Consider the following 15736-nt stretch of genomic DNA (forward strand, 5'->3'; position numbering starts at 1 on the left):
AATTCCTTGAGGAAGAAGACTTCAATTTGCCACTGCCCATTGTAAATTTGAGTAAGGCCAATGATTGTCCTAGATGTGACATCATCTATATCTATCATAATGCTAATGGGGGCTATTTTACTTCCACGAATGGATGAGTTTGGAAAAGAAAAATGTAACATTTTCAAACCGAATCTAATTTTAAAGTTGGGGAGTGGCCAATCTTCTCCTCAGAGACAGACTAGTCAATGAAAGCTTTTAAGTAGGCTGTGTGTATCTATTTTATCAATCTATGTTTTTAAAAATTTCACATCAGCTAGATTTCCCAGAGCTCAGGCACACTCGCAAGTAAAGGGGGTGTGAACAGCTAGATCCACAAGCTAAGTTAATTTATAGCGCTGCTTGTGGGCCGGGGGAATAGGAATGTTTCCTTCAGGTCCAACAAATATACACACCATGTGACTGACTGTTCGCACTCCTCATAGTCTCCAAGTGTCAGCCACTTCTCTGAGATTTCCAAATCCCCCATCCCAATCTCTCACCTATTCCAAGTTCCCAACCTTCTCTCCTAGTGTCCATGACCGTTGAGGTGCCCCTATTTAGCTGCCATTCATTCCTCAGCTGCTTTCCCACCTATTTGTCAATCAGGATGGCGGTCCACCAAGAGACCTCTGGGAAAGATGTAAAAGATGCCCTGCACTTTAGTTCTGCAGAATGTCCGAGAACCCTTACTTCCGGGTTTACATCCGGAAATCCTCCTTCCTACTCTCTTCATGACCCCGAGGAAATATCTGTAAACTTGCAGTAATGAGAAATGCAGATTATGTTTGTCGGGATGAATCAAGGCGGGTACTTGCTATATATCCTTATGAAGTGTACTTAACTGTAAAGTTCTGAGTTAACTATCTATAACTGTGCCACATTGGCTGTAAACATTGGAAATAAACAACCAATCTTTCGTCAACCAGAAATTAAATTTGGTTCAAAAGCTTCCATGCACAATCTTTCTTTTGAACTGGTCTCTTTGTCTTAATAAAATAGAACTTTATTTACCTGCCATTGAAGGGGTTATCCCCAGGGATTATGTGAGTTCTATCTTTGCCCACGAGGAGCTTAATGCGATCATAAAAAGATCTCACAACTTGAGTGGAGAGTTCCCATTGGTTCTGCTGGATGATGTCAAGTGGGTCATTCGACCCATGACAGAGAGGGTTGGACTGACAGCTGGATTGAAGGCAGCAGTCTGGATCCATGCAATCTATCAGTCCATCTACATCAAAAGAGAGAAGGATATATTTATTCAGCATAAGTCAAATTCTATTTTGCCACATGATGGTCATGTCCCACGGTTATCTTCTTGCAGGAGGACACATAATAAAGTTGGTCATGTCAAACTTCGTACCATATAAATAATTAGGAATATCATATTCTTAATTTGCAATCACACATTGCTGTTGAAGCTGCTCCTTCGGAAGATATTCTGTCTTCTTCTGTGTATTATCAGAATAATTGCTTTGGTCATTTTAAGTGGCAAAATAAAGATTGTTTCTTAAATTTACGCCTCTGCTACATTGAGCAAACGGAGAAATTCTCAATCTGCACTCCCCCACCCACAGCATCCTCTTTCCCAGACGTTTCTGGGATACTGCCTCTTACAAATATTCTTCGATACTGTGTGTTTCACAAACTCTTGCAGATGTATTTACAAAGTTATTGTTGTAATTGCAAATTGAAAGAAGGTTAAAAGCTGAAAAGGTCTTGTGCTGTATTCAAAGTGCTGAAGAGGACTTATCTGCATAACAAAGTTCATATGATGGGGTGAAATGTGACAATATAACATTACAAGGGACATGTATATAAATATTGAAGAAAGTTGGTTCTATTCATGAGGCAAATTGAATCTGTAATAAACACCATACCCCCAGGCATCAATAAACCCTTTCCTGTGGCAAAGATGACAAGAAATGGTGAGATATTGCACATTACCGACACCTCATTGATCTAGACAGCAAAAAGATAGGTGTTATAGTTATTTTTGTTCTAGACTCTCATTACTAGGCAAACCTGGCAGTATTTCGTGCAGTTAGACAGTTAGTGGACTACCCATTTTATTCTCATGAATGTCTCCCAGAGAGACCGTCAGTCAACATAAGCACATTTACCTGTCAGCCAGCCCCATCAGAAACACAGTTATGCAACAATCTTCACTAAATTAATCTGCCACCCAATTCTACATTCATCTTGAAAACAATCAAGCACTCATCAAACTGTGAAGAACTGGCACTTCACAAAGCAGGAGGCTGAAAATGTGATATCACAGCCTCCTTAGAAAGCACCATCAGCAAAGTCTCCGTGGTGTACAATCAGTGAGAAGGGAGGACTTGATGTTCTCAGGCACAGCTGTCATCTTAGAGAATCAGAATCACATTGGCCTTATGTGCTTACATACAACAATATTGCTGTAGTTTGTTTGATTCCAGCAGCACAACTTTGATCTTGAAGAACAACTATTGTTTAATTTAACAATTTTCACCAACATTAACAGCCTTCCAGCATTATTTTAAAATTGGAAACCCAAGCATGCTGGGGACACAATCTTCAATCAGGATTGCTTCGGCAGAACAGCTAGAGAAAGATTCCTGCCGATATGTGACCTGACACTTCACTGGTGCAGGGTGCAGGGTGGATGCAATAGTGCGCAGTACTATACTTGAACCTAATCTAAGGAAAGATGCAGGCAGGATTATTCTGGTTGGTATCGCTTAGCTCTTGTGCACTTTTAGGTTTAGAAATTTAACTGCCTTACATTTCCAGGCCTCAGTCACCTCGGCCTCAAACCTGTCAGACTCAGCAACTCCCTCCCAACAAGTTCCTCCAATGATGCCGCTGTCTAAATCACTGCCAGCATTCTAAACTCACCTGTGGACCATATAATTTATGGAAGATGTATAATGCTTGCGATTCACATGGGTATATTAAGATAAACCTTTAAGTTCCCACATTAATAATGAGCATTGGAAAAAAACTTGCACAAGTCACTAGGCTAGTTATCAACCAGCATGAGTTGGCAATGCAGTGTTCACAAATCAAAGAAATGAACAGATTGAAAAGATATTTCAATTAATGAAAGTTCTTTCAATTGACAGTTTCTTTTTTAAGAAAAAGATTCCAAGTATTAAGGCACCGACGTACATTGCTGCAAAGTGGTGGGACATGGGTTCACGTCCATCCCAGTAAACCTGAGTTCTTAATTTGATTCACATTGCCATCAGACAGCAGAGGCTAGCCACTTGCCCATAAGCAGATGGGGGGATTATCACTGGACCATTCTCAGGGCCAGGCTCCAAACCCTCCAGGGCAGGACACAACTGCAAATAACTCAGGAGATAAATTGTAGGGGCAATTAAAAAAAAAGTTGTGTATTTTTTCAATTGAACAGTTCTGTTTCTTATTTTGCAAAATATCAGAGGAAAGAAGGCTGCTGGGTGGCAGTGAGGAATCATCCAATCAGATAGTGAAGAGTCTACTTTTCCATTGGTGTTGAAGGTGGTGTGCCACAAAAATGGACATTAAAAACGTAAAATGCTGGTAATACACTGCCAGTCTGGCAATGTCTGTGAAAAACCAGATAGAGTTAATGCTTCAGGTCAAAGATGTTCAATCAGAAATGGGTGAAAAGGAGAGGTAAGAAGGGGAGAACAGAGAAGCTGGCAGCATCACAAGGCAAGTTATACACCATCTTTAAATGATGGAGGAAGAGGAGGGATCTATTGCTGTCACTATACCCCTTTAATAAACAAACCACTTGACACAAATCCTTTAGATTAAACAAAGAAGTACAAAAAGTATGAATTACAGCAAAGTGAGAGGGATTAATGGTGAAATTGATGAGAGAATGCGTTCGACCATAAAATAAGGTGGAAATTGCATTTAAAAGTGTGCAAGTCAAGGAATGGATTAAAAGATTAACTCACAGGCTAGGGAATTTGCATGGAGGATAGCTGAGAGCATCATTCTGTCACTTACAAGTTTGATAGGCTACGACAACTTAGAAGATGATAATGATGGCCTTGGAGCAAGGAGGGGGAGAAGATTCAGATGTTTAAAACAATTAAGGGAAGTGGTTGAATACAAGTAGTCTCCTTCGAATCGAATCAACTGCAAAGCACTGGAAATCATTACTAATAGATGGAGGAATAAGATCAAGGTCTGATGAGATGGAGGGGGAAGGGATCAAATACAAAGAAGATATATATGGAACATAAAACGAGGTTATTGCGTACGAGTGAGTCACAGTGGTAAGCATTTGTAGAAAGACAAAACAGAGATATATTGCAACAAAATATGAGTCTTAAATTGAATATTCAGGAAAGATTATCTTCAAAAAAACCTAGGAGAAATGATGAAATGGTAAAGAAACAAAAGACGAGTGAACTGTGCATTAGAAATGCCTCTATTTTCCTGCTCTCTGCTTGTGCTCTTGGATGACAATCCATTTAAGATTGGCAAGAGCCTTTGCACAATTTTAGAGTGTGAATACACAAACTCCTCATTTCATTGTTCCCAAACTCAAGAGCAGAACTCCTTAAATAAACGTCTCAGAAAGTCATGGAATTCTCATGTTGAGAGAATGGATGGCATAAATTGGATTGCCTGAGGACTGTGATTCAATGCACCATCTGCATCTTCTCATATTACAGAATGTCTGCCAGCTTCTAATTTATTGTGGGAGTGTATCAGGTTTGGTAGGGACCGTTCTGCAACTCAGTATAGATTTCTCATTTGTAACCCAACATCATTTTCCCCATCACAGGCTCACCTCCTTCGTTGTCTTTGCCATCTGTACAAGATGTCTCCATTGCAACATTGCACCCTGGTCCTCGCCAGCCAGTCTGGCAAACGCAATGCCAACTGTTCTGGCTGAGGGTGCATCTCCCATTGCCATTGCATAGATCAGGGCAGCCATCTGTTATTTTTAAAAAGAGATTAAAAGGAGATGTTATGAATGGCAATTCAGCTGCAAGATCCAAAGTGCCTATTAGCACTTCTTAATATATCTGAAACCTGAAAACACATTAAGGCTGCAAAACCTATATGAAGGATTGATTCGAGTTTGCCAGTTAGTATTGTATGAATCTAACCTTTAGTTGCTAAAGCTATTCAATGATTTGATGCTAAAAAAGGATAAAGTGTGACTTTAGTACCTATTAAACTAAATCTCCAATGTAATGCCTTTTGACCATAAAGCAATCCATATTAGAGTGACTGATGAAGCAGGCAAAGTAATTTTCAAAACTAAAAGATTAGCTTATGAACCTAAAGTGAAAATTACAGAGTACCTTCCAAATTTTTTGCCACAGATTAAATGAGCGGCAATTAGATGAAGCTTATTGTTGCTGCTGCTGGATTTGCGCAACAATGGATCCTGTCAATATTACTTTGTTGAACTTATTCCTCTACTTCAGTTGTCTTTTTATGTGTCTCCTCAGTTGAACTACGAATGATGAGCTTTGATTTCTTGGGTGGCAAATTATCATCCTTAACTGGTAATTTGGACAACGAGTTTGGATAGATCTGGATCCTTTCTATGCAACACTCCAACAGCAAAGCAAGTATTGAATGGATTTTTGTCCTATTGATTCTGAGATTAAACACAGGCTTCCCACCGCAGTATTTGGTCTTCAGGAACAGCACAAAACAGTTGATAGTGAATGGACACTCAAAATTTATTCCATTGCAAAAAACGGATTGTAATTTCACTATCACCATGTTCTACTGGTGCCAAATATCAATTTCACCTCTTTGATCTTGTTAATCACTTATTAGAATGTTTATCTGCAGAAAGAGAGATCCACTATTTTGTACTTTTTTCCTGGTTGATCTGTCTTGCCACTTTTCCCAATGTTTTGGAGCATTAATTGCTTTTCAAACCCTTCATTTAAAGTTTGTTATTGGGACGTGAGTGTCACTGGCAAAGTCAGCATTTATTGCCCATCCCTAATTGCTCCTCTGATGATGGTGCTGAGCTGTCTCCCTGAACTCTCCATGTGGTGTAGACACACCCACGAAGCTGTTAGGGAGAGAGTGCCAGGACTTTGACTCAGCGACTGCGAAGACACGGCGATTTAGTTCCAGGTCAGGATGGTTTGTGGTTCTGCTGACCTCGTCCTGATAGGTGGTAGAGGGTTGGAAGGCGCTGACCCTTCTCTCTCTCTTGTGCGCCATTACCTGAGGCTTATTTTGCTCTACAGTTTCATGTCTGAATTCATATTTGTCACATTTATCATATTTGTGGCTTCATTGTGTGCTCCAACACATATACACTTAGATTTTTCACTTGGGACCTGTGGTGAATGTATTCACCATAATATAAGTTGTCTGTATAGTATTGTGGCCTATGGCCAGGGAATGGTAATATGATCTCCTTCCATGTAATGTACTGGAACCCTGGTGGGCTTCACCTCTGGCTCCGTCCCCCCCGGGGTGGTATATAGACCTGCCACCTAAGGGCGGCGCTCATTGTTACAGCAGTCACAGGCAGGCAAGTTCTTGGATAATAAAGCCTATGTTCACGCGTTCTCATCGTCTTGTAGTGAATTGATGGTACATCAAGACCACTGAACGTTGGCCAGGATCAGGAATCCTGAATCATTTTCCCTGCTTAATTTGATACTGTGGCCAACATTGCGCCTCGGTTACCTCGGAGTTAAATCAGCACTTTGGAACTTTGGAAAGTAGAGGACTGAACAAGACTGTAGATTATATTCTGAAGCGCTTTTAAGTTATTTTCACAAGTGTGTCAGCCCATCGTCCTATCTGTAGTTGTATTCTTTAGGAATAATCTCTGTTTTTATCCCTAGTCCCTGCTTTAGGTTTAATTCCTCCTGCTGTTCTGGTTGTCAAAAGATCGACTCCTACTGCCTCTTGTGCCTACCCATAGTGTTTCCAATTTATCCAACTTACGAGGGGCCAACTCCATTATGCCCAAGTTTTCTTTCACTTGAAAGGTAAGCATGCATTCAGTGCCACCCCCATTGGACAGCAGTGGTGGTTACTGGATGGGTGGGCAGTGGGGGAGGGGGGGTCATTTCTGTGTCTACCTCAAATCAACTTACCTGAACAAAAGGAGACAAGATTAGCAGGAAAATGTCACCCACTAGAATTCCTACATGAGGGGTTGTGGTGGAATTGTGATAATGTCATTGGACTAACAATCTTAAGGTCCAGGCTAATGCTCCCGTGGCATGGGTTCAAATCCCATCATTTGAATTCAAGCAATAAATCTGGATTTAAAAAAAAAAGCTGGTCTCTCTAACAGTGACCACAAAATCCTTGCCGATTATAGTAAAATCCCATCTGATTCATTACTGACATGGAAAGTAATGTCATCCTTACGTGGTCTGGCCTATGGATGAATCCAGATGCACAGCAATGTGGTTGACACTTAATGCTATTTGAAATGGCCAAGCAAGTCACTCAACTGTATCAAACCGCTACAAAATCTAAAAGGAATGAAACTGAACAGATCAGTATTGACCTAGGCACCAGAAATGACAACGGTAAACCCAGCCCTGTTGACCCTGCAAAATCCTCCCCATCTGGGGGCTTCTGCAAAATTGGGAGAGCTGTCTCACAGGCTAGTCAAGCAACAGCCTGACATAGTCCTATAAGGCATCATATCTTACAGGCAATGTCCCAGACACCATCACCACCTCTGGCAATGTCCAGTCCCACCCAGAGGACAGACCCACCAGAGGTCGTGGGTGGCACAGTGTTTATATGCAGGAGCGAGTTTTCTCTGGGAGTCCTCAAGATTGACTTCAGACCCATGAAGTCTAATGGCATCAGGTTAAAGTTGGGCAAGGAAACCTCCTGCTGGTTACCACCTACTGCCTGCCCCTCAGCTGATGAATCATTCCTCTTCCCTGTTGAACACTGTTGTGCAGTCACTGTGTTTTTAGCATTACTTTACAAGCAGCCTTGTAGCTGAACAGGGGCGTTTTAAGAGAACGATTGCATGATGTCATTCCGTCCATTTGCGCAGGCCACTGGACAGACTAACATCGCAGCCTGTAGTGTTAACATCTTCTAAATAAACCTCTACGTTTTGGTTGAACCGCCAAAGCTGCAGATTCAATCTTGAATCCACCACCACACAAAAACTGGCGACGAGGTAGGTGAACAACACTTGTCGGCACCGGAAAAAGTTATAAATAACTGAAATCATTGCGGGCGGCACGGTAACACAGTGGGTTGCACTGTTGCTTCACAGCTCCAGGGTCCCAGGTTCGATTCCTGGCTTGGGTCACTGCCTGTGTAGAGTCTGCACGTTCTCCCCGTGTCTTCATGGGTTTCCTCCGGGTGTTCCAGTTTCCTCCCACAGTCCAAAGATGTGCAGGTTAGGTGCATTGGCCATGATAAATTGCCCTTTGTGTCTAAAAAGGATAGGTGGGGTTATTGGGTTACGGGGATAGGGTGGAGGTGTGGGCTTAGATAGGGTGCTCTTTCCAAGGGCCGGTGCAGACTCGATGGGTCAAATGGCCTCCTTCTACACTGTAAATTCTATGATTCATGTAAATTCTATGATTGCTACACGCAAACTGGCGATGGGGGTGTCAAAAAACGGTTGAAGCCACTGGTGGAACTGAAAAATCCAAAGGAAACAACCTTGGAGAGAAGTCCGCCTCATGCTCTGCCATAATGAACCATGTGGGCCGTGAGTAGCAAGTATCTGCAACAACAAATTTAGAGCTGCAAATTTTGTGTTGCAAAACACAAAGGTAAACAGGCTGAGCTCGAGTTGTGCCTTGTTTTGGGGAGAAAGGAAGTAAGGTCATGCAAAAAATCTGTGGCATATTGTATGCACGTCGATTATTCCATCGTGAAAAATGGCAGGAGACTTTGGAGCCGTGGGACTATTTGATGGGAATAGACTGATGGTGCTCATATACAGAATGATTTGACTGATTTGTTCAAGCTAACAAAATAGCCGCAGTTATTGGAGTCCCAATATTCTTGAGCAGAATGGGGCCGTGGGGGGGGGGGAATTTTGCGACGCCACTATCCACCAAAACCTTTAGTCATCACAGAAGGCACAACTCAACCAAGGAGAAGGTGATAAAGTAAATTACTGCAGATGCTAAATCTGAAACACAAACAGAAAATACTGGACAATCTTAGCAGGTCCGAAAGCATCTGTGGAGAGAGAAATGAGCTAATGTTTTGAGTCTGGATGATTTTTTGTCAAAGTCATCTGAAATGCCAGCTTTGTCAAAGTAGAAGGTAAGTTGATTACACAGTTTGTAGCTATCCTGAAAAGACAGGCCAAACACTACCAATTCAGAAATGTTAAACAATACCATCAGAGATAGATTAATCTGTGGTTTAAGGAGCCAAGCTATTCAAAAGCAGCCGGTATGAAAAGCTACCTGACCTTAAAACATGCTGTGGAAGTGGTTGTATTCATGGATATAGCAGTCAAAAGAACTCAACAGTTGAGTTTAAACATAGGAATTCACAAGATATCGACTTAAATTTGAATGCAAAATGGGCAGCACGATGGCGCAGTGGTTAGCACTGCTGCCTCACGGCGCCGAGGTCCCAGGTTCGATCCCGGCTCTGGGTCACTGTCTGTGTGGAGTTTGCACATTTTCCCCGTGTTTGCGTGGGTTTCGCCCCCACAACCCAAAGATGCGCAGGGTAGGTGGATTGGCCACACTAAATTGCCCCTTAATTGGAATTGGATACTCTAAATTTATTGAAAAAAATTTCAATGCAACAACAGACTCGCACTTGCCGTAGGTGTGCAAAAACCAGGTACTCAGCAGGAGATTGTTGGTGCAAAGACATCATGTGCCGAAATTGTGGCAGAATCGGCCATCTTGCATGCGATTGTTGGGAAAATAAGCAAGCTTCAGGCAAAAGTTGCAGGAAGCAAGAGTTGAATAAAACAAATAACAAGTTGAATCAAGGAAAAAGTATCCACATGGTACAAAAAGTACCTGAGAAGGAATTTGATTCACTGTCCGATGATGAACAGGTATTAAATTACCTATTGCTGGTGCAACAAACTGATATCGGGTCACTCCATTACTGGACGGTCAACCGGTAAAGATGGAGGTGGACACTGAGGCAGCTGTCTCACCGGTTCCAGTGACTTTATCAAGAACAGCTCCAATATATTCCTTTGCAACCCTCGAAGATAGTGTTAAAAATCTACACGAGAGAAGTGGTTCCATTTCGTGGCCGTATTGATGTAACAGTGCAAGTAAATGGACAGATGTTAGATTTGTCCTTGCACATAGTCAAAATAAATTATCTGGCGCTAATGGGAAGAACATGGTTGGAAAAGATCAGGGGCGACATTCTTCGAACCCCGCCGGGTCGGAGAATCGCCGGGGGCTGGCGTGAATCCCGCCCCCGCCGGTTGCCGAAGTCTCCGGCACCGGATATTCGGCGGGGGCGGGAATCGTGCCGCGCCGGTTGGCAGGCCCCCCTGCTCGATTCTCCGGCCCGGATGGGCTGAAGTCCCGCCGATAAATTGCCTGTCCCGCCGGCGTAAATTAAATCACTACCTTACCGGCGGGACACGGCGGTGTGGGCGGGCTCCGGGGTCCTGGGGGGGGGGTGCGGGGCGATCTGACCCCGGGGGGTGCCCCCACGGTGGCCTGGCCCGCGATCGGGGCCCACCGATCCGCGGGCGGGCCTGTGTCGTGGGGGCACTCTTTCCCTTCCGCCTCCGCCACGGTCTCCACCATGGCGGAGGCGGAAGAGACTCTCCCCACTGCGCATGCGCGGGAAACTGTCAGCGGCCGCTGACACTCCCGTGCATGTGCCGCCCGGAGATGTCATTTCCGCGCCAGCTGGCGGGGCAACAAACGCCGTTTCCGCCAGCTGGCGGGGCGGAAATCCCTCCGGCGTCGGCCTAGCCCCTCAATGTTGGGGCTCGGCCCCCAAAGATGCGGAGCATTCCGCACCTTTGGGGCGGCGCGATGCCCGTCTGATTGGCGCCGTTTTGGGTGCCAGTCGGCGGACATCACGCCGTTTCGGGAGAATTTCGCCCCAGATTAAATTGGGCCGAGGTAAATTTCAACAGATTCTGAATCAGGCCTACCCATCTCAATGAAGGGGGAGACCAGCACATCAGCATAGCATACAAGGCTTTTATACTTGTAACAATCTTCAGCTCGAAATGCTGGGGACTTCCTTCTCACAGGTACCAGTCTTTAGCCAATTCGAACCCCTACACATGAAATCAAGAAACTGCTGAAAGTACTTGACACTGCAAAGGCAATGGGCCCTGACAATATTCCGGCAATAGTAATAAAATCTTGTATTCCAGAACTAGCTGCATCCCCAGCCAAGCTGTTCCATACAGCTACAACATTGCCATCTACTCAGCAATGTGGAAAATTGCTCAGGTATTATCTGTCCACAACAACCAGGCCAACTGCCGCCCCATCAGGCTACTCGATCAACAGTAAAGTTGTCCACCTCCATCAGTATCAGTGTCCACCTCCATCTTTACCGGTTGACCGTCCAGTAATGGAGTGACCCGATATCAGTTTGTACCCCCGCGATTCTCCGGCCCGGATGGGCCGAAGTCCCGCTGCTAAAATGCCTGTCCCGCCGGCGTAGATTAAACCACCTACCCTACCAGCGGGGCAAGGCGGCGCGGGTGGGCTCCGGGGTCCTGGGGGGGGCGCGGGGCGATCTGGCCCCGGGGGGTGCCCCCACGGTGGCCTGGCCCGCGATCAGGGCCCACCGATCCGCGGGCGGGCCTGTGCCGTGGGGGTACTCTTTTCCTTCCGCCTTCGCCACGGTCTCCACCATGGCGGAGGCGGAAGAGACGCCCTCCACTGCGCATGCGTGGGAATGCCGTCAGCGGCCGCTAACGCTCCCGCGCATGCGCCGCCGGAGATGTCATTTCCGCGCCAGCTGGCGGGGCACCAAAGGCCTTTTCCGCCAGCTGGCGGTGCGGAAATTCATCCGGCGCGGGCCTAGCCCCTTAAGGTTGGGGCTCGGCCCCCAAAGATGTGGAGCATTCCGCACCTTTGGGCGGCACGATGCCCGACTGATTTGCGCCGTTTTGGGTCCCAGTCGCCGGACATCGCGACGATACCGGAGAATTTTGCCCCTGTACTCGGGTCCCCTTTTTCTTAAAATACAAATACAGAAATATAAATTAAACTTAAAGCAAAAATGTAAACTAAAACCTGTAGATTATTCCTAACACCCACAAATACAAACACAGCTTACTTCATCTCTAATTCCTAAGAATATTTCAATAAAGCATTTTTATTTTTCAAAAGATAAAAATATTTGTTTGACAGGTTTAGGAACATTGCTAATTAATGTTCCATTACCTTTTATCTTTGCTTGTTCTTTTTGATGTTTCCTGATTGTGCCTATCACCCTTTTGATTAACTATCCAGTGCAGTCCTTGGTGCTAGATTTTTGGTGACATATTTTTGTCTCAGGCACTGAATTTCCGACGTATAATTAACCTATCAGTCAAAATAATCAGTCTTCATTCAGCAATCTATAAAACTATACAAATTAAATCTGATTTTTAGGTAACCATCATACACGAAGCAGACTGAGTTTCATTATTAAGCATCCCTTTTAAAAGCGAGTTGTTTGAATTTTATACATATACATATAAGTCCCACAGATCTTGTTGGCTAAATATATTAGCTAGTAAACAAATTCTATTGTCTTGCTCCCTTCCATCATAACAATGGAAGGGCATAACTTTCTCCAGGCCAGCAAATGGATGCCTTGATCCCATAGGAATTCCCAGGGTGAAGCAGTGATAAAATTTGGAGGTTCCACAGTAGTGCAGATGCTTGGACCACTCAGTGGTTTAGGCGGTGGTGGATTATAGGATTAGAGGTGTTGACAATCTGCCAGAGACCAGGTTCACCAAAACCAGGAAGATTTAGGTAGACATTCGTTTAAAGGCTATTTTCTTTACTGCAACCAGCCACTTTGACATGAGCTGTTTTAAGAACTGACCTTTCAGAATCTGGGAGTGCATCCTATCTCTACCTTCATTCAGGCACATAGTATGTTCAGTCACCAGAGGTGATACTTATTTTTCTCACGGGATGTGTGCGTTGATGGCTATATGCCACCATTTATTTGTCATCCCTAATTACCCTTTCGAAGGTGTTGATGGGCCACCATCTTGAACTGCTGCATCTATGCGGTGCAGCTATGCCAACAGCGCTGTTAGGAAGGGAGTTCCAGGAATTTGACCCAGCAACAGTGAAGGAATGCCAATGTGGTCCCAAGTTAGGATGGTGCGTGACTTGGAGGAGAACTTGCAGGTGGTGATTTTCTCATGCATCTGCTGTCCTTGTACGTCTGAGTGATAGATGTTGTGAGTTTGGTTAGATTTTCTATAATTGGAGATGGTAATTACCTGAAGCTTCTGTGGTCCAAATGTTACTTGCTACTTCTCAGCCCTAGCCTGATTGATGACCTGGTCTTGCTGCATATGGACATGGACTGCTTCAGTATCTGAGGAGTCAGGAGCTGAGTCCATAACCTGATAGGCGTTTTACTGGGGCCAGGGAAAGTGTCAGGCGGCCTGCATATCCTTAGGCCATTTGAGACCCATAAGTGGCCAAGTAATGGTCACTTGAGGATCTCATCTAGCTGCCGCAGGTTATTTATCGTCAGGGAAGCCCATGTCGTGTGGAAAGCCTGACAGTATTAGCTGCGCAGGCTGGTGTCAGGTGACAGGGAAATACTACTTTGGGGCTCCATGGGCCCATTGGAGGCACCCCTCTCTCCTGCCCGCCCTTCACCCCTCCACCACCAAGGCCTTACCCCTCCCCCAAATCTCCGTTATCTCTCCTCCAGCCTCTTGAACTCGGTCCTCCACTTTCCCCCACCCACGAGCACTATTCGCTGAGACCCCTGACCCTGAATTCAGCAGTCAGTACAGGCTCCTCAGCATTGGGGACTGCATGTCTTAGCAGTGACCATCGCTCATGCAGGCGCTGCAGGTCTCCACTGTTGTGTCCAGCCAGTTAGTGCTAGCTGGATGCGGAAATCATTGAAATGGGCCGGCAGCATGGAACTGCCATGCTGTCTGAGTGGCAAACAATGGATGCAAGCGAACAGTACATTGTGATTCCCGTGCCAGTTTTTGAGGGCTGTCGAGTTTAGCCCTCGTTTTCTAAAATTATGGCTGACAGAGGAAAATCAAGCAGAACCATGTCGATTTAACACTTCTTGAGCAATGCCTAGAACCTAATGAACTATCGAGGTTGATGATTAAGCCTGATTCACACTGCTGAAATATTGTCTCACAGTTGATTTCCTTTCCCTTCTTCGCCACATTGGTAGTCTTTTCCTCCTCTTATGACTGTCCAAGATAAGCAAACAAAATTATAACCACAAACTCCTTCACAATTCCTTTAAAAAATAATGTGGATAAGTTTGTGAGGTAGTAGAGGTATTACGGTACCTGGTAATGCTGGAACACCATTGGTAGAAATTGTATGCTTCCTATTGGTCAAGCTGTATGGTAGCTCCGCCCTGCTAGGCTGGGTATAAGAGCCCGTGCCGCCCCAGCAGCCTTCATTCTGTACCTGAGCTGCTGGGGGAAACATCTAGCTTATTAAAGCCTTCAGTTGGACTACAACCTCGCTTTAGTGGTCATTAATCATGCATCAATTTGATTTTGTGTGGCTGTATAAATGAAGCAATAATGAATTGGCATTGAATTTACGTCAATTGGAATAAAAAAATCGGGAGGCATTTAAAATGTGACGTGAATTTGTTAGTGCCCATGTTTACAGTATTATCCCAAGTCACAACTCCCCCAGTGATTTATTAGAAAAATTAATTTTTGGGATGTGGTCGTCGTTGGTTATGCCAGCATTTAATGCCCATCCCTAGTTGCCCTTCAGGAGGTGGTGGTAAGTTGCCTTCTTGAACCTCTGCAGTCCCTGAGGTGTCGGCCCAACTTTTGTGCTGTTAAGGGGGGAATTCCAGGATTTTGACCCAGCATCAGTGAAGGGACTGCAAAATATCCTCAGGTAGGGGTGGTGAGTGACTTGAAAGGGAACCTCCAGGTGGGGGGATTCCCAGGTCTGCTGCTCTTATCCTTCTAGATGGCACTGGTCATGGATTTGGAAGGTGCTACCAAAGGAACCTTGGTGAGTTACTGCAGTGCATCTTGGTACACATGGCTGCCACTGTTCGTCGGTGGTGGAGGGACTGAATGTTTGTGGAAGGGAGAGCAATCAAACGGACTGCATGGATGGTGTCGAGCTTCTTGAGTGTTGGAGCTGCACTTATCCAGGCAAGTGGAGAGTATTCCATTATATTCCTGAATTGTGCCTTGTGGACAGGCTTTGAGGGGTCGGGAGATGAGAAGGATTCCTAGCCTTTGACCTGCTCTGGTAGCCACAGTTTTAATATGGCTAGCCCAGTTCAGTTTCTGATCAATGGTAAATCTGAGGATGTTGATTGTGGGAGATTCAGCAATGGTAATGCCATTCGACGTCATGGGACAATGATTAGATCCTCTCTTGTAAGAGATGGTCATTGTCTAGCACTTGTGTGGCGTGAATGTAACTTACCATGTCAGCCAAAGCCAGGATATTGTCCAGGTCTTGCTGCATTTGCACATGGACTGCTTCACTATCTGAGGAGTGGCAAATGGTACTGAATATTGTGCAGTCACCTGCGAACATCCCCACTTCTGACCTTATGATGGAAGGAAGGTCATTGATGAAGC

General features: G+C 44.8%; 1 protein-coding gene across 6 annotated transcripts in view; it reads right to left on the minus strand.

Annotated features, from left to right (window-relative positions):
• LOC140427083 (teneurin-2-like) overlaps positions 1-15736 on the minus strand; it is a 3867843-nt gene that overhangs the window by 115848 nt on the left and 3736259 nt on the right. For all 6 annotated transcript variants that reach the window (XM_072512582.1, XM_072512581.1, XM_072512584.1 and 3 more), the window contains 2 exons: positions 4799-4945; positions 1033-1249 (listed from right to left, as the gene is read on the minus strand). In XM_072512582.1, coding sequence (XP_072368683.1) covers positions 1033-1249; positions 4799-4945 — 364 coding nt within the window. The remainder of the gene's footprint in view (positions 1-1032; positions 1250-4798; positions 4946-15736) is intronic.

Source organism: Scyliorhinus torazame, chromosome 7 (genome assembly GCF_047496885.1).
Source record: "Scyliorhinus torazame isolate Kashiwa2021f chromosome 7, sScyTor2.1, whole genome shotgun sequence".
Taxonomy (NCBI): Eukaryota; Metazoa; Chordata; class Chondrichthyes; order Carcharhiniformes; family Scyliorhinidae; genus Scyliorhinus; species Scyliorhinus torazame.